The sequence below is a fragment of the Papaver somniferum genome, unplaced genomic scaffold (assembly GCF_003573695.1).
Source record: "Papaver somniferum cultivar HN1 unplaced genomic scaffold, ASM357369v1 unplaced-scaffold_22, whole genome shotgun sequence".
Classification (NCBI taxonomy): Eukaryota; Viridiplantae; Streptophyta; class Magnoliopsida; order Ranunculales; family Papaveraceae; genus Papaver; species Papaver somniferum.
The window spans coordinates 4,388,814-4,408,100 of NW_020632152.1; the positions used below are offsets into that span (position 1 = coordinate 4,388,814).

General features: G+C 36.3%; 1 protein-coding gene across 1 annotated transcript; it reads left to right on the forward strand.

Annotated features, from left to right (window-relative positions):
- The first annotated feature begins 12,734 nt into the window (after positions 1-12,734).
- Positions 12,735-14,201, forward strand: LOC113340653 (gamma-interferon-responsive lysosomal thiol protein-like). Its single transcript, XM_026585774.1, has 4 exons — positions 12,735-13,072; positions 13,260-13,559; positions 13,663-13,749; positions 13,873-14,201. Exons 1-4 carry the CDS (start codon positions 12,797-12,799, stop codon positions 13,924-13,926), a joined length of 717 nt encoding a protein of 238 aa, XP_026441559.1. The 5' UTR covers positions 12,735-12,796; the 3' UTR covers positions 13,927-14,201.
- Positions 14,202-19,287: the final 5,086 nt, after the last annotated feature.

Sequence of the window (19,287 nt, forward strand, 5' to 3'; positions counted from 1 at the left end):
TCTACAGAAGAAGAACAGAGAAATGGGAATGCAGAACCAATTACAGCGAGTGAAAGAAATATGACGATTGCAGAGCTTAGGCAAAAATTAATAATCGAAAGAAAGAGGGAAGAAGAGGACCGTGCGAACTTGATCCGACAAAATGAAGATTTACGATAAGAGAACCTTAGAGTGCAGGAACAACGGTCAAGAAGCGTTACACGCTCAAGATCAAGATCCAGTAGGAATTCTTCCAGACAGAGCCAATCTAATCGAAAAAACGATAGGCGAGAGCAACATATGGAGGTCATTGAAGAAAATTCACGAGAAGATGAAAATTTGGAAGATCACAGGGAAAGAAGACGTATAATTGAGTTAGCAACTAATCGTTATGAGCATCCGTGCGAACTTTTTCGAAGAGCAAATACCAATCCTGAAAGAGAAGAAGAATGTCCAAGGCAAGGACAACTGATATTACATGGTAGGGAAACGCCCATAGAAGAATATGAGTGCGAACGAGAAGTTGCGCGTGCAAGAGATAGACAGCGAAGAAGGGAAGAGTTAGAAGGAAGAGAATTACAAAGTGGATTGTGTCACATTGATAGTAGAAAAAGGGGGCGCGACCATCATCGCATAGAAGATACGAATTAAGGTTGAATGACACCACAAGAAAGAGAAATATCAAGACATCGATATGATCGCACATGCAATGAAGAAAGACACGACAAAATACAAATTGAAACAAATGCTGAAAGGCGTAGACAAAGAAGAGAGGAAGATGAAAAACAGGAGATACAAGAGGCAATACACCAAAATAATCATGAGAACAGATTGAGATAAGCAAGGATAAAAATACCTATGCAAGAATATTTTGATTAATCGTTCAGCAAAGAAATATTCAGGGAGATGGCAGAATTAAAAGAAATAATGACTGTAAACAGAAATGATGGGAGAAGACAACTAGAAGAAGCAGTGGAGGAAGCAGGGAAAACTCCATTCACAAAAGAAATTCAAATAGAACCAATACCATCTAAGTGCAGTTTCCCCGCATTCACAAGCATATTTGACGGAAATGCAATGGAAAAATTATGTTTATTGCAGTGGAAAATTATGATACAGTAATGTGCAAGTATTTTGCTGCAAGCTTAGCAGGTGAAGATCTGAAGTGGTTTGAAGGATTACCTGTAGAGTCCATTTGTTCGTTCCATCATTTAAAAACATCTTTTTGGGGCAGTACATAAGTAACAATCTATCAAGACCAGGGATTGAAACTGCATTTGGACTTCTCAGAAGAACGAATGAAAGCTTACGTCATCTAACGACTCGCTGGAGAACAATGTGTAGTGGAATGGGAAGGAGGGTGGAAGAGAGACATCTTAATCTGACATTCATAAATGCTCTTTTCGCGACAGATCTATTGTACACCCAAATTTTTAGAGTAAAAGATACAATTACAATGTCATAATTACGCGAATTTCAAGAAGAATATATAGCACTCGAAGAAAAGCAGAGAGATATGGAATCTTACCCAGTTGCAGTAACATATTCGCAAGGTGGAAATACAAGTTTACTTCCGAGACTCATGAATGTTGTTGCGAGTACATCGCAGAGAAATCCAGGAAGGAGTAACGCCGAGATGGAACAAAAATTAGTAGCTATGGGCAGTGCAGATCAAGCAGAGTTTGAAAAAGAGTACCGAGATAAACAACTTCAAAAATATGGAAATAATGATACAACTCAGCCAGGTAACTCTACATGACAGCAAACAAATTATAACAAGAAAGATGGAAGAATAGTGTGGGAACAAGTAAATCTGCCAAAACAAAATACTTCAGTATATAAAGTATGGGAAGCTGCTCTCCTAATGGATGATATTCCAGAACCACATAATGCAGGCGAAGAGCCATCACCAGGAAGGAGGAATAAAGAGTATTGTGTTTATCACAGATTCCATGGTCATTCAACTAGCAATTGCATAAATGTGAGGAAGATTATATTGAGGATGATCGAGCAGGGGAAATTAGACCACTTTTTACTAAATCAAACAAGAAATTTGCCACCACCACCATCTCAAGGAAATAAATACTGAAAATAAATGGATAGGAACACATTTTTAATTGAGGTGGGAGCGAAAGCAAAGAATCTATCTTGTAACTCGATCATACATTCATTCAAAACCATAGAAGATTTTCATGATAATATCTTAAGTCGAGTATATGCAAGAGATGATGAAGGAAGGGAAATTTTCAACCTGGTAAAAGTATCATCCTTGAAAGACTGGCAAAAGCAGAAGATTTCGTTCAACACAGACGAAGTCCCGGAAGGCAAAGCTTCGCATGAGTGCCCGTTAGTGGTAAGATTGGGAATCAACCCGAAACCATTAGAAGAATATGAAGAAGAAGAAGAGAAAAATACTTGGGAGATAAATAGAATTCTTATAGACACTGGAAGTTCATTCGATATTCTATTTTGTCACACATACAAAACAATGGGCGGTAGAGACAATGAACTGATCCCCTCAACATACAAGATCTATGGTTTTAATGGCTCTGCGAAAAAACCAAAAGGGGAGGTAACTATGAGGATTCTTCTGCAAAGCTTACCGACAGATATCACATTCTGTGTAGTTGATGTCGAGTCACCATACAATCCTTTAATCGGAAGACCTTGGCTGCATAGCATACTAGCTGTCGCATCAACTTTTCATCAGTGTATAAAGTTTCCTTTACCGAAGGGTGTTGGAATTATAAGAGGGGACACAGTTGAAAGTAAAAGTTGTCAAGAAATTGATATTGATAGATGCGAATCAAGGGAGTATAAGCGAAGAAATTGGAAAAAGAATGCAGCAGATAGTAAAAGAGCAGAGAGATTAATGGTCGATATTTGAGGAAGTATAATGAAATCGAGTAACGGAAGGAAGAAAAACAACACTTGATGAAAATTTTATGGTGGAAGGAAATTGGAAGAAGAAATCAATAAAAGGAGTAGTAAAAACGGATAATAAAAGATGCAGATGAATAGCAACAGAAGCAACAAAATGAGTAGAGACAAAACATCATAAAGTGGAACGCAAAAGGATGTTCGCACAATGCCAGTTAAATGATTATAAACATGGGCGACATATTCGTATGGTATGTCGCACACATGCGAATCTCGGAAGAGTCAGAAATAAGGAAGACAAACGCATATAAGAATGTGTATGATTTTCTTTGAATCAGATGATTTGATAACAACATTTATTTACTACAATTGATTGAAATGAAAAACTTTAAATTCAGATGGTAAAACCATAATAAGAAAATACAAAGAGAAATCTTTATAATAAGAATTTATAATGGGCTACAAAAAATGATATTTATTATCAGATTGGCTAGGAATCCAAATATGGTGTGCACCCTAGTTCTCTCATATGCAAGAGGCAAAATAGTAAGACCTAATGTACGTTATAATTGGAAAGACCTAGAAGGCATGACTCTAGGGAAGGCTACACCGACCCCGGAACTTGAGTTGTGGATATTTGGGGTGAGAATTAAACGATAATGCCCATCCTGGAGAGATACCTTAAATTTTCAGTCTAAGATACTAATCTTAGATTGAGAGCCTAAGGTGAGAAAGGCTCTCCTAAGGAGTGCAGAAACTCGATCAGGGCGCCGAGGTACACGGTTGAGTCAAGAGTGCTCGGGACGTCTGGAGCGTACCTTGCCACTCTTGACAAGTCCTGACTATGATGCACTCGGTCCGAAGATAACCCACTTAGGGTGCGATCTTGCTTCCATAAACCCTATAGGTAGTGTATGCGAGATCGCGAGATCAACTGGTCGTTGAAAAGCCGGATGAGAAGAACCATAATCTTAACCAGATAGAGGTAAGCTTCCTTGAAGGGGCAACCAGGGGGAAGATAAGGACGGCACCCTCCATTAGGGAGCTGAATTGTGTCAAAAGACGTAAATGTTCCAAGACTTTTACTCATGGGAGTAGTAAGACTTGCAATATTTATGCGAATTAACCTGAAGAGGAAATAATACAAAGAGAAAATGGTAAGATGAGATCAATGGGTCAATACACTATGGTGTCATGACTGCCTACGATTTCATCGCACATAAAAGAGGCAACATAAGACCTTTACATAGGAAGGCACAAATAAGACCTCGCGAATAATATAAAGTTAATTCTCAAAATTTCCCATATGCTCGCACGAATAGAATCTCTGGATAAAGGATAACAATTATCTTGGTATAATCAAAGATATAACAAATAACAAGAGGCAAGAATGGGGCGAAAGAAGTGTTATTTGCCATATTTTGATAATATTACTTGTATACGAGGAAGACACAAATATGAAGCGAAGAAAATAAGAATCATATTAAAAGATAAAGGTTGAATTTACAAGAATGTACAAGTATATTATAACAAGAAGAAACAAACAATTTTAATCTTTCTCATTTCGCTCATACTCAGAATCGTTGAATTCTTCTTCAGAATCATCCTCTTCATCAGTAACTTGGATATCAGGGATTGGAACATTTTCAGGGATAACTAGGAATTGGTACTTTGACAAAGGAATACCATTATCGACACAAACTTTCCTAACAGCAGCCTCATGAGAACGATTAGCATCGTTGTTTTTGTTTTAGACTAAGTTCAACCAATTTTGCTTCATTTGCTGGTACTTTGAATTACGAGCAGACGATTCTTCTTCCTTAGCGGCTAAGCGAGTTTCTAACTCTGAAATTCGCTTTTGTTGTTCCTTCTCTTTCTAAAAAATTGAGAAAGATTAAGGGATATAAAAATGAAAAGATGATATATAAAAACTAAGATCAAAGAACAACATATGACCTTCATAATTGGAAATAATGTCTGCGACCAGTGTAGAATGCTCAGTATGAAGACTAACATTTACACCTAAATTATTTCTAGCATCGTTCAGAACCCTAGCAGCCCAATTTAACTCAGCTTCACTTTCTATAAGGAGTTGAGATCGAACTAAGTTTTTTTCCTCAACAAGAATGTCTCTCTCATGACGAGCCGAATCACGCTCTATCTTCATCTGAATAACGGATTCTTGAAATTGTTCTAATGCTTTCGCACCCCTAAGAGCAATTTCATCTTTTTTCAGTAATAAGATCGTTCTTCTTTGCCTCCAATATTTGAACCGCTTCTTTCTCCTCATAAAGGCGTCGTTTAAAATTGTTCGTAGTGGATAATGCATTTCTATGACGTTCCCTAATAGTAATATATTTTAATCTTAATTTTTCTAAACTAAAGTTTTCAAATCCTCGAGTGGGGAAATTATTTAGAGAAGAATTGAGATATTCTAAAAGAATTTCAGCATCAGGAAGGTTAGCAGCTTCATCTAAAAGGTTATACAGTTCTGTGAAGACAATCAAGTAAGAAATGCGAATGATTGAACGAAGGAAAAAGAGTGAGAAAGTCTGAATTGCATACTAATGAGTTCCTTATTTTTTTCTCGAACTTGAAGGACCAATTGAGAATTAGTTGAGTTCTCATTTTTAAGTTGGGTATTCTCGTTCGCAAGGATTACATTAGCATCTGAAAGGGTAGACTTCTCATGTTTCAGTCTAATAATGTCAGCTTGTAACTTCTGAAGTTTCCTATCATTATCCAAAGCAATCGCATAAGATATGCAGGCACCCTGTAAGGATAAAAACAAAAAATCATCATAAGTGGATGTTGCGAATAAGGAAAAAATCAAAGATAAATTTTATAGAGTGTTACCAAGCCATTCATTGCAAATTGGAAGTCTGGATTTATCGCAGAGGAAACTCCGCGAAGAGATCGATCCCCTAAATCAGGAACAATACAGATCTTTGAAACCAATTGGAAGGCACGTTCTGTTTCATTATCATCAAGAGTAGTAAAGGCATCTCCAGAAAAAAGATCAGACAACTTTTGACGATATGAGTCAATTGAAACCTCTTCTTCAGAAGCTAAGGTGTTTCTCTCCGAAGATTCAGAGCTTGAGGAAGAATCATATCTCGCACGTTTCCTAGAGACATCATCTTTCAATAAGGTTTTATGGGGTAAATTCTTTGAAGCAGGTTTCTTAGGGATTCTCTTGCTTTTTCCTATAACTTTGTCGCTCAATGGATTCACCTTGCGAATAAACAAGATACGTAACAAAGGCAACGATATTGTTAAAATGAGAAGTGTGTTTCTTACTTATTTATTCTGCAAAGTTCATACCTTGAGCGAAGTAGTGACTTTTGAGGCATCCTGCGAAAGAAAAGGAATAAAATATAAAAAAATTACAAATATTTACGAGTTGGGTTAAGAAGGCCACATACCACTACTTTCTTTTCTTCGTTTTCAAGTAATTTGAATTCCCAAGGTTGATAAGGAGGAAAATATTTGGGAAGAGGATTGTCCAAACCATCCACGGTTCTACCAGAAACAAAGGGCTCATGCAAGATAACAGGACAGTTAAGCCAACTGGAATCATTAGATTTGCGAGCAACACGATTCGAATTTGAATTCCAATCTACATCTCGCATTATTTTATCATCCTCGGTGATACCATCTACTCTTCTTATGCGAACACCCTATTTAGTCACATTACTCTTCATGATAGCGACGTAGTAATTCTTAAAGAAATTATCAAGAGTATACTCAGCAGGATTTATGACTTTGTCACGATGACCTTCTTTTCTCACCTCTTCGGGATAAGAATTTCCAAGACCAGCTGCGCGACGAGCATATTCTAAGGGTATCCTAACAGCATCACCACTCAGTTGAAATATTCCTCGTGTGAATCTCTCATCAGCAAGAATTCTATAGAACAGAGGAATCGCAGGGTCGTATAAAGGAATTGGCAGAGATTGAAGTTGACCTATTGAAACAATGATTTTTAGGCTATTCCATTCCTCAGATCTAATTAGATCGAGGTTAAGTTTGGATGCGAAGTTGCAAGAAGGAGGAAGGGAGAGTTCATAACCTCTTTGATTAAATTCGGTTTTCATTCTGTTAAATTCGACCTCCATCTTTTTACCAGCAGGAGCCATTAGAGAATGGGGATGAAGTATATGAATTTGCAGAGAAGGAGAGAGAATGAAGACGATAAAAAGAAAGTAAAAGAGAGATATTATATGAGGAAGACAATATATATAAGAAGGAGCGACCCATTGTTCAAAAATTTACTCTCTTTAATGCAAGGAAACGAACAGATAAAAACTTGCGGTTAAAAAAGACGTGTCAAGAAATGAGTGGTTAAGAGGACACGCGTACATAAGAAAGACTTGAAATCCGGATAACTGTCGGCAAAGTAAAATGGAAAAAGATAAGCATGTGCGATCTTAAAAAGAAGAATTTCTCATATCGCTCATTTTGAAGAATCAAGCGATGTGAGAAGAGGCAACTGTAGGAGTTAAATATCACACATATTAATAATCACGCGAAATGAAGAATACAACATACGCGATAAATATCGCACACATCAAATAAAGATGTCACATCAGATGATGTCAGCAAAGTCACAGGTAAAGTGTGAGGAGTTATGCGAAGATATAAGATATGCGAAGATGAGCGATTGTATATGAGTGAATATGTCGCACAGAGATCCCGAAAATAAAGGAATTTTTAGCTGTCATCCACTATGTAAACCCTTATATAAAGGACAGAGTAGTTGTCTTGTAGAGGATTAGAACATGAGTCTTGTAAGAGAGATTGTAAGAAAGAAAACTTGAGTTTAGTCTAAAAAAGTGTTATTGTAAGTTTCCATCAATCTTGTAAATAGTCTCAATATATTCGATCAATGAGATAATTTCATATGATGACTACATAGATAAACAATTAGGTTACTACAACATGGGTATGGGTTGGGTAAAATTGAGATGATGGTTCTTGTTCACATGGGGTTGGTAAAATAATTCAACTTACCATGTCGAAATAGCAAGACGAGAAAAAGAAGAATTTGTATCCATTTTAAAGAAAACAGAGAGTTTAATAATAAAATTTGATGGGTTTGGTAAAAATGCAGTTCACCCCAATAAGAAAACTTGATGTTGGAGAACAGCTGCATTTTTGCTATAACTAGAGCTGGCCTAGTTTTATGAACAAATGGCAAGTATTTAAAATGCTAGGTTCCTTTTGATAGAAAATGCAAAGCATTGGTTGGACTTAAGTACTTCACCAGTAAGCATTCATTGAACTTAATTAATTACTCCACCTACTCATACTCTGATCTCAAGGTTGGATGGCCAGATTCACGGAGTAAATAAATAAGGCAATTAGTCTAATGGTTTGGTGTAAAAGCTGGTTATGAACAAATGGCAAGTATTTTTTCCCTCATTCATTCTCTTACATGGGGTTAGTCCTGGAGTGATTTCGGGGGACTTGAGTGTATTTTAAATCTTGGAAATTTTGAGAGAGTTTGAGATAGTGTGGGGAATTTGGGAAAATTTGTTGTTTTTGAGTTAGGAGTCTGGGAAAGTGTAGGTAGTTTGAGAGAGTTTATTAGAGGGAGTTTGGGAGAGTTTGGGAGAGTTCATTCCTAAACTACCTTCTTCATCCTGCTACAAGTATACATAAAATAGAAGTATGAAAAACTAGTCTTCCTAACAATGTTACCACACACATTGAACTGCAGGTCACTTAGAAACTGGCTTAGTATAGTTCAAGATACATCATCCTAACTTCGTGTATAACCTATCCATTACCACTCATATACGAATAACCGCTACTGTTCTCCACATGCTAATTCTGTTAAAATATGTGTACTGTGTTTTTCTGACTGCCACTTTATATATTTCGGTTACTCAAACAAAAACTACTACATAATCTCATCTGAAATAGCTAGCCAGTGCACATGGATATCTCTTCTTCGCATATAGAATAGAAGTTGTGTTAACAATCCATATTAGTAGATAGATGGTCGACTGTATGCACATTTTACAATCTGGAGATATATCTCTTCAATACCTTGACTAAGTATGTAATTATCTATATGTAAATGCTTGTTTGAGAATAAATACATTTGACAGTTATGCTTTTAATTCTTTTAACTTGTAAGTAAATGGAACATGGATAAAAGCAAATAAGTGCACAAAGCTTAAGATATTTTTTAAAGGCGTTGTTGCGTTAAGTCTAGTGTTAGCATTTCATTTTTCTAAATCAACAAAATTACGTGAATGCCCTGCTGCGAATTTGCAATATGTACAATTTAACAAAAGTGTAGCAGCATAAGTTCTGAAGTTGTGAATTCACCATACATTTAAAGATGAGAATGCGAGCTTTACGTTGATATAATCTACCAAAATTAGTGCAGGGGAGGAAGTGGTAATTTTTTTTTTCTTTTTTTTTCCCGATCAATTACAGTGGTCATCTCAACTATTTGGATGATTATATTTTCGCACTGAAACTGTATTCCGATGCTTACAGGGGGAAATGAGGCTCTTATCTCAACATTTCTTCTAAGCTGCATAAGTATTGTACACCATAGATTGGCCCGCCTTGCATACTGCATCGGGAAAGTGCCTATGTAGAACTTGTCAAGGCTGCCAATGTGCAGGTTACACTTACAACTCTTTGCATATTTAAGAACAAACAAATGATGTCCAAATGATTACCAATACAAACACATATGTCCAACATTCCCACTTTCTCTCCAAAAATCTGTCCATATCCAGGACAATATACTAGTCTGATGTGGAACTTGAGGATACCGCCAATGTGCATGTTACATTTATAACTCTTTAGACGGAGAAGAAAGACCAGAAATTATGGTCGGATAAAATTAATCAAGCCGCATACTCACTTGTATGTGCATAAGAAATTTTCATGGTGTAGCTAAGCACATCGTCACACGCAACAAACGTCAATATCACCTTATACAAAACAATCACTACTAACCCAGAATATCCTATCAAAACTTCTACTGTCAGACTTTCCCTAATAGTCGTGGAAAAAAATTAATCAAAAGAGATTATTATTCATCAGAGAACTGCACCAATACAACATGTACACAGAGCCAGTTATCTAGTATATCTCACAATAAAAAAAACCCATCAAATCATGGCGATCAAAGAAGAAGATAAAAAAGATGAAAACCATACCTGAAGGTGAAGCGATTCCTCTTCTCCTGTGTTTTTCTCTTTTCAAACTCCCTCCAAATCTCTACTGTTTTGAGAGGTTTGTATATAGGAAAAAATACACTATCGATTCTCCAGAATCCCCAAAACAACCAAATCCCTAACATTTTAAGGTTTTCCCACTAACAGGGAGTTCAAGAGTTTTTGTCAAACACCCCCACAACTAACAGGTGTTTTCTAGGGAATCGAGAGACTCTTCTAAACTCTCCCACGACTAACGGGGATTTTGAGAGACTCTTCCGAGCTCCCCCACAACTAACGGGTAAAAACCCAACTACACCCAACTCCCCCAATTCTCTTGAGGACTGACACCCTGTTAGTATTTACCATGGAGGATGTGGTTTGGTGTTTGATCTTTTTTGTTCCAGTTAATTCTTCACACGGTTGGTGGGTGTAAAATTTAATCTGTTTCCTTTTCACATGGGGGTTTGGTAAAAAAGTTTAATTCACCATGTCAAAAAGTTAGCAAGAGAAGAAGAGAAAAGCAGGTTAGAGAGAGAGAAGAATTTGGTCGTATAAAAATTTTAAATCACAACCATACATGAACACGGATTAATCTGTGCGTCGATCAATTAACGAGGGGCGACGTTTTCATGGGTCAATTTTTTGCTCGTATAATCATGTTCTTTGTTGGTGCAGACTCATACGTTCTCGTGCATGAAAGTGATAGACAAATTAGTACTATTAAATTAATGATGGATGAAATTCGTGGATTCAAAAAGAAATCAATAATAATAATTTATTCTCTAAATTGGATCAACAATGGAAATTGATCCATGTAAATGAAATCACAACCAAAGTAGTTAATTGAGGTTGTAAGTAGTTCCTTTAATTTTCCTCGTGGAATTGCTTAATTCTGTAGGAGTTTTTACTACTATACTATTTTGACCTTATCAGTGATGGCTTGTAAACAAATCACAAAAGATAAAAGAGGATGTAAGTGCCATGTGATGCATGACATTTTTGGTAAAATTTCTTTTGTACCTTTGATATATACAATGACATCAAGATATTTTAATTACTTGCTTGATAAAACATAATAAGGTAAAAGAGAAGTTGATAATGGTGAACAGCTGCCATACACATAAAAGATCAAATCATCCGGCGTTTTTACTATAACTAGAGCTCTAGCAAGTATTTAAAATGCTAGCCAGCCCCATCAGTATCTAGTTTTAGTCTGAAATTGCAAAGCATTGGACTCTCTCCAGTGACTCCACCAGGTCTTAGATTAGAACTGATCTCAAGGTTAGGTAGACATGGACACAAGAAAATTGAAGAATGAGTTTCAGGCCAAATCACTAGCTAGTTGGCACATAATGTACGTACACAAGAAAAGATGGAAGGATAATGGCGCACACACTAGACTTTATAATTACGTGGTGTAAGAAGGTCCAGCAACTTTAAATACGTTGTTAATCAGTGTAATAATTGGCCTTAAATTACTGATTTTCACGCTTTTTACTAATTATTATGCCAGTATTTGTAGATACATTATGCAAATAGGGTAATTTAATTTAATTTGATTGTAAGTGCAAGCCAAATTATCATTTAGCCTCGCAATCATTTAGTGGTGTCTTCTGATAGAAATACACATTTTTTTAGGGGTACGTAGTAGAAAAGATCAAAGGATATATATATAGTGGCACTGGCACATGCACTACGTCAAAGGTGAATGAATAGCAACCAGTGTGAAAACGTCGTATAAATAAACATGGTAATTTCTAGTAATTAGTTGAAATGCTGTGAGTTGGATATCTGATTTACCCGATCTCTTGGTTTTACTAGCTTCAAGTAATTGATCTCTCACTCACATATATGAGTTACCTTTATTTACTTGTTTGTTTAACAAAAAAAAAAGATTGGGTTGTTGTTGAAACTTAATTAAGGTCATACGTAGTTCTTTGAATTTCCTTGTTTATTCCGTAGGAGTTTATACCGCTATACTATTCCGACAATGTTAGTCGGTGGAGAAAAGGCTGTATAGCAAACAAATTACACAAAGTAAAAGAAAGTGCCATGTGGTGCATGACAATTTTGGTAAAAGGTCATCATATACTATAGCTAGCTATGAAGCAACTAGCTGCATTCTTGCTATAACTAGTTAAGAACAAATGGCAAGTATTTAAAATGCTGTAGGTTCCTTTTGATAGAATTGATTTGTTCAAATTTTCTGAAAATGCAAAGCATGGGTTGGACTTGATTACTTCACCAGTAAGCATTGAACTTAATTAATCACTCCACCAACCCATATTCTGATCTCAAGGTTGGATGGACAAAAATATGGGCATCAGAATTCAGAAGAATGAAGTTTCAGGCCAAATAAATATGGTAATTAGTCTAATGGTGTGGTGTGAGTTAAACTACTGATTTTCCCTCATGCATTTTTACTATTTACCATGGAAGATGTGCTTTGGTGTTTCTTCTTTATTGTTCCAGTTAATTCTTGACATGGTTGGTTGGTGTAAAATTTAATCTTCGGTTGGTAAAATTTAATTTTGATCTGTAATATATTAGTAAGCAAGAGAAAAAGAAAAATTATGAATTTCTACCTCATCTCTAGCTAGTTAATTACCATTTACTTCAACCTACTACTCTCTTTTATCTCTCCTCTAAGTTCAATCTTCATGCCATCCCAACTAGTATATTAACCCCTTCCCTCACAATCTCTGAGCCAGAAGCATTTTAGATTCATTACACTCAAACAGAAAAACGAAATGGCTTCTTACTCTCAAATCAGCAGCCTTCTTCTGGTTCTTCTTCTCCTCCCGTATGCTTGTGTTTCTTCATCTTCTGGCTCTGGTGGTCGTCCACCGTTATTTCCCAAGGTTGCTCTAGATCTATACTACGATTCTCTGGATATGGCTTCAGCCAATTTCTTGATTCGCTTTCTTCCATACATATATGAGAACGATCTTATAGACATGGTGAATCTGAAACTGGTTCCTTACGCTCAAGCTAGAATCCAAGGCAAATCTGTCGTCGTTTGTAAGGTAAGCATTTCTTCTTACTCAATCTTTAAACTCAAATTTGTATTTTCTGTACTATCAAATGATTCATAGTATTGCATCTATTAGGTTAACCAAATAGTGTGTTGGTCACTTGGTCTTCTTTTGAACTTCCATCTCTGTTTTAATTGAATTTTCCCTGCTAATTTCCTTTTGTATTTTTCTCATCCAGAGAGGATCTGAGGACTGTTTGATCAGCAGAGTAGCAATCTGTTCCATGAAATATCTTCATCAAGACGAAGCAATGGAGTTAATCTACTGTATTTCCCATTTCATAACCAAATCAATTGCTAAGAATTGGGAAATGTGTTTTGAGCTAATGAGATTGGAAGAGAAAAGAGTAAAAGAATGTTTCACAGGATATGAAGGAAAGCAACTTGATTATCAGTATGTCAAAGAAATTAGCAACGTCATCCACGGCGTAGGTCATTTGCCGTGGATCACAATCGATCAAGTTCAAGTCAAGAATCAGGTAATTAAGTCTACTCTGATTCTATCTATATCTTTTGATTCTTTTCTACGGTTAAAAAATGTTTCCGGAAATTCAATGAAATTGTTTATTGTTTCATCCGCAGGAAATGAAGAGTTTGAAAACTTCCATCTGCAAAGCTTACAAAGGGGATAAGTCTGAAGTATGTGGGGAAAAAATTGGTCACCCAAAGGTCTGAACTACACACATTAAGGATTCTATTCTCTTCAGTACTATCTTATGACGGATATAACTCATGAGAATCCAAATCATTTTCTCTTTTTTAACTCATAATTGATATTTGGTCGTATTGCAGACTTCTGGTTCTCGTTCTGCTGGTGGACATGGTGCTCTTGGGCGACATATATAACCTTTCTTTCATACTCTGTTGGGCGGTGTGCTATTTAGATATTCGAAACAGTATTCATTCTCAGCTTGAATTCTGTTGAATATATATATGAAAAAACTTCTTATAATCAGTATATCTTTGATTTTTCAGTTGTTATGTCCGTGACTTTGTCAGTGTTTTTAGATTCTGTTTCTTTGGTTTATATGAAAGAACTTATAAGAAAATTCTGATTATAATTTCTGTTACTTTATTGTGGTTTAAAAGGAAAGTATGTAAAAGGAATCTCCTTATCTCCACTTAATCTGTTTGAGTAGTCCATAGAAATTTCCCTAACATCAGGAACAACATTGTAAAATGGATTGCGTTCTATGTTTTGCCTTCTACTGGGGGAAAACACTATTTCTGCCATATCAATTTCAGACATATATATAGCCACATTAACATCAACCATGCACGTTGATATCAAACCCAGATGCAACTCTATATAGATGTTGGGTTACAATCAACATTCGATGCCCTACTGTGGGAATTTGAGTCTCCTGTTGGGTCGTTTGTCTTGACCTTTTATTGGTATTGGTGGAGGATGGCGCAGTGGCTGTTCTCAAATCTCAATACCGGATTACATTCAATATTGGATGCCGTGTTGAAATTTCCAGAAACTTGTTTGGTTGTTTCTCTAAAAAAAGATCCTTGGATATATCTAAGAAGCTTATTTACTTGTTCTAGTATTAATTTCTTGCGCATAGCTTCTAAATCCTTCCACGTTTCCACCAAGTCTTTCAAGACTTCAGGCACCAACATTAAAGTTACATTACGAATGCCAATCTACATACCATTAAGGAGAAAGTCTGAGTTGTGCTTACCAAACAAAGCATCTCTAGTCATCCAATAAGAAACCTCCTAGATGAACACAAAAAATATGAACTACGAAAAGGAACCCAATTTCAAGTCATTTCATTTCGGTAGACCAAACCTTCAGATTAGCAGGAGCTAAAACATGAAGATCCATGCTCTACCCCTTATCAGTAGTGGGGATTAATCCTGAGACCCACAGCTCCCGTTCAAAGCCCCTGGGTCCCTAACCACTTTTTGATGATCATAATGCATATATTTTTTGGATACTCATTTAAACACAAAATCACGTTGTATGATCTTCTCATAACATTTTACATAGGCCGAATTTTTGTGCCACCTTTGTTTTCGTGAAATGTGTTATACGCGAACTAACGAATTTCCGACTTTTCCTCGCATCAAGCATTTTACTTAGCCAGCTAATGCACGCACTATTGCAGGTCTGTCATTTTTGAACAAATTTTATGACCCTGGTTATTCTTTCTGTTTGGAAGGTCAGCTTGTTTCTTCGGTTAATTAGGTTTCTTTTGAGATCTTCTTTTTTAGTGTGTGTAATTTTGTGCATCTCTATCAATATATTTTCATGTCATTTTCAATAAATATTCCTATCAACGAATCAAGAAAATTTCCAAGAGGTAGGAAACATTGGTCATAGCTACATTTTGCTGACAACTTTCCAGCAGTAAGCGGATTTAACAAAAAAAAATACCATTTCTATTACCTGGCCACCTAATTTGATCTTTTGGAAAACTGGTCAAAAATTGCAATAAACTGTGAGTATCTAGTTTGGTCTAGGCATAATTGCCTGACTTTAGACGGACAAAATGACTTGCTATATGAGCCTATCCAATATAGGAGTAGGAGAGAATCCCTTGAAATATACTGAGAATAAATTGTTGCAGCAAACAATAACAAATTCGCATATTAAGCAAAAGAGCCAGTTCAATGCAATTATGCGGATGTGAGTTGAACAATATAGAGAGAGAATAATCAGATCATAATCTATGTAATTTATTCATAAATTAATAAGATTCCCAAAGCAGATCAACATATATGAAACGGTACTAGCTGTTTTTGTTTTTCTAATTGTTACATTTTTGGGCGCAAACAGAATTCACACACTTCTCAACTTTGTACCCACGAACGCTTTCAAGAGTGTTTCCGGTGAGGCAGGTTGAGATGGCACAACCAAGCTTGCAGTAGTCATGAGCAGAAGTCACGGCATTAATACCACCACATTTTGTGTAACACATAGGTGGGCACACCATCGTCGCTGACCTCCCTTTTTCAACAGCACATTTGACAACACATTGATCATAACATCCCAATGTTGCTGAGCTCAACTCTACACACATTCCCAGCACAAGCATCACCATAACGAGAGCCATCTTCATATATTTTCCTTCCATTTTTCTCTAAATAAAGCTTAAGAATCTGATATTAACTCGCTATATGTTGTATCTGTATCTCTCACTTTGTTGCTCTTGAAATTTTGATGTTGAGAATTCTCTTTGGAAGACTAATTTATAGGATTCACGGTCAGCCCATGACATTAAAACGTGATCTTAAAGATCAGCTTTATAAGGAAGCATATTTTTTTTTGATCAATATATTAATTGCGAAGATTATCCATGACATTAAAGCGTGATTTTAGAAATAAGCTTTAAAAGGAAGCATATTCATTTTTTGATCTATATATGAATTACGGTGTCATCTTAAAGGTTAACACCATGGTGTGTACATCTTTATCAGATAATGCATTTATGATAAGATACTGCTAATGTTGTGCAGAATCTTCGTTATTAATGTCTTTTTTGGGCATAGTGGATTAGACATAACTTGAGGGTCAGGAACTAAAGCAAAAGAAGCATTTTTTCTTTTTGCCCTTTTTTTTTCAACCACATGAGAAAAGTGTATACATTCTGCAGAAAATTTGGTTGCCAAGATACTTGCCTTAGGAGTAACTTCAGTTTCACTTACCGTTCTGATCATCTTTACATACATCAGTAGATAAAGTAAAAAAATGTTAATGTCAGTATTTTGTTTGGGATACACTCAACGTTTTTAATCCATTTGACAGCAGTAACAGTGTCGATACCCATTTAACGGTAGATACTATCTTTGGACTTTGGCCTGGAGATAAGTTACCAGGTGTAGTGGGAAGAGATCAAGTTGCAGCTGCAACGGGAATGTATTCTCCCCGAACAACTTATTTTAGCCTCACATAAAGTATCTAAAATGTTATTTTCCGATTTAGTATTCTAAAATGGCTTTCTTCGACTTTTCACATTCATGCAACCAGATCCCTTACTGGATTGGTAGAAGAAAATGCAATATGTTACATCATTCTTAGCTTCTCTGATGTAATGATAAATTGAAATTGCACTTAAACAGTGGGGACATGGCTGACGTATAATAATATTTAGGCTTATTGATGCCGAGCTATTTGCTCTTATGAAAAGATGCAGCTCAATTTTTTTCCTATTTATCCCATTTGGTAATTTTACTTTTATACACCAAAATAACATGGGAAGACACCAATGCTTATTATTGCCGATTTAGATGATCATTAAAGGGTTTGCTGTAGCTCAATAAGATTGATGTTCAGCATAAAACTAGGCACGGCCACATTTCAGGCTAGAGCTGCCTGTTGAGACATATGCCTTAAGTTGCCTTGTAGTATCTGAATTTTGGTTTCTTCAATTTGAGGCGGGCATTGGGTGCAATGTTGAAGTTTTATATTTCTTTGTTGTGTTTTTTTCCTGACTTGTAGTTCCTTAAATGAACAGCTGAGGAAATGTATGTTCTTATATTCATATTAGTATAGTTGTTAAATGATGGTATTTAAAATATGCCGAGTATGTATGTTTGTGGGTGCTGAATGTGTATATTTTGCTATATGCAGAGTTTTAGATTATAACATCATATGATTGCACTCCATGTAGCGTAACAAGTTTCTCTTCTACCTTTATTCAGTTGCACATTGTTTATCTAAGTTTGGTGCTTAATTGCAGGTACATTTTGTTCTATTTGTGGATAATGTTGTAGATTCTTGTTTGAAGACGGTAAAAGGATGACTTTAGTTTGTTAATCACGCACCAACAGTTGACCGAGTAGTAGGAAGTTAACAATACTAGGAAGTTGACAGAGTTGTAGTAGTGTTACACACCAGTTTGAATATATGTGACGAAAACAGAGTAAAAGTAGACTATTAGTTCTTATTTTGTCAAAGGTTACATTTAAAATGTTGTATGGTTTTAGAGCAGAGGAAAGAAATTGTTAAAACTCTTTTTTGTAATATTATATTTTACAACTCTAGCTCTTTTTTGTGTTGTTCTTAAATATGGACTCTTACTTGGAGCTGACAGAATTATTGACAGTTATGTTTTGCGATCGAACTGCCTATCAAAAGGCTTGGCACGGTTTCAAAAACAAAAAAAACTTTTGCCTCAGTTTCAGTTCTGGTTTAGCAAAACGCAACTTATAATGTTTTGGTGTCCATGATTTCGTTTAGCTGTTTCAATTAGCTATGGTCCTTGGATTCCTCTCCCGTGGTTTTTTCTTTTCTTGTCAGAATGTTCCAATGGCGTAATTACACGATAACTTTATAGTCAACTTTCTAATCGAATTACTTATTGCGTTAATACAAACAGTCAAAATCATATTTTGTGTTTCTTTTTGCTCAGTTCTTTGACTTCAAATCGGTAATAATGCAATTTGTTATGTCGGATTATTGTAACACCAATATCTTTCTTACAAAACCAAATGAGTTTTGCCCAATCCAAGCACTTTAAATGGACACTTTAGGCTAGGGGTGCACATACCCTACTCATACCCGCCCATCCTACCCTACCCGTCAATTTTTTAACCGTATCCTAATTTATCCACTATTTGGCGGGTAGGGTGGCGGGTAAAGATTTTCTTAACCGCCAGTAAACGGGTAGGGTGGCGGGTATAGGCCATATCCTACCCACCCTACCTAGGGGTGCACATACCCTACTCATACCTGCCAACCCTACCCTACCCGCCAGTTTTTTAACCGTATCCTACCCTATCCATTATTTGGCGGGTAGGGTGGCGGGTAAAAATTTTCTTAACCGCCGGTAAACGGGTAGGGTGGCGGGTATAGGTCATATCCTACCCACCCTACCCGTTGTGCAGCCCTACTTTAGGCGCTCTTATTCTTCTGGAAATTGCCTCAAAGTGCAAGAGATAAATCTCGGTGTAAAATGCACCCACTATCTACGCCCTCATCAACGCCCCAGATTCCACGTCTTCTCAAAATTTCAATGTAATCAGTAAAAAATTGATTCCAAAGATGAACTTCCATCAACAGCTCCACTATTTCCTTCTCCTTTATGCGTTGCGAATTAAACAGTCCCCGTTGCCCCCATTATTTCCGCCAATCAATCCCTGAGACGTATAACAACATAAACCTCAAAATATCAAAGGTCCTCGTCTAATTTGATCTCTCCAATGTATGTTTTTTTAGTTTTTCTTTAATACTAATTTGATTTGTCCAGGACAATT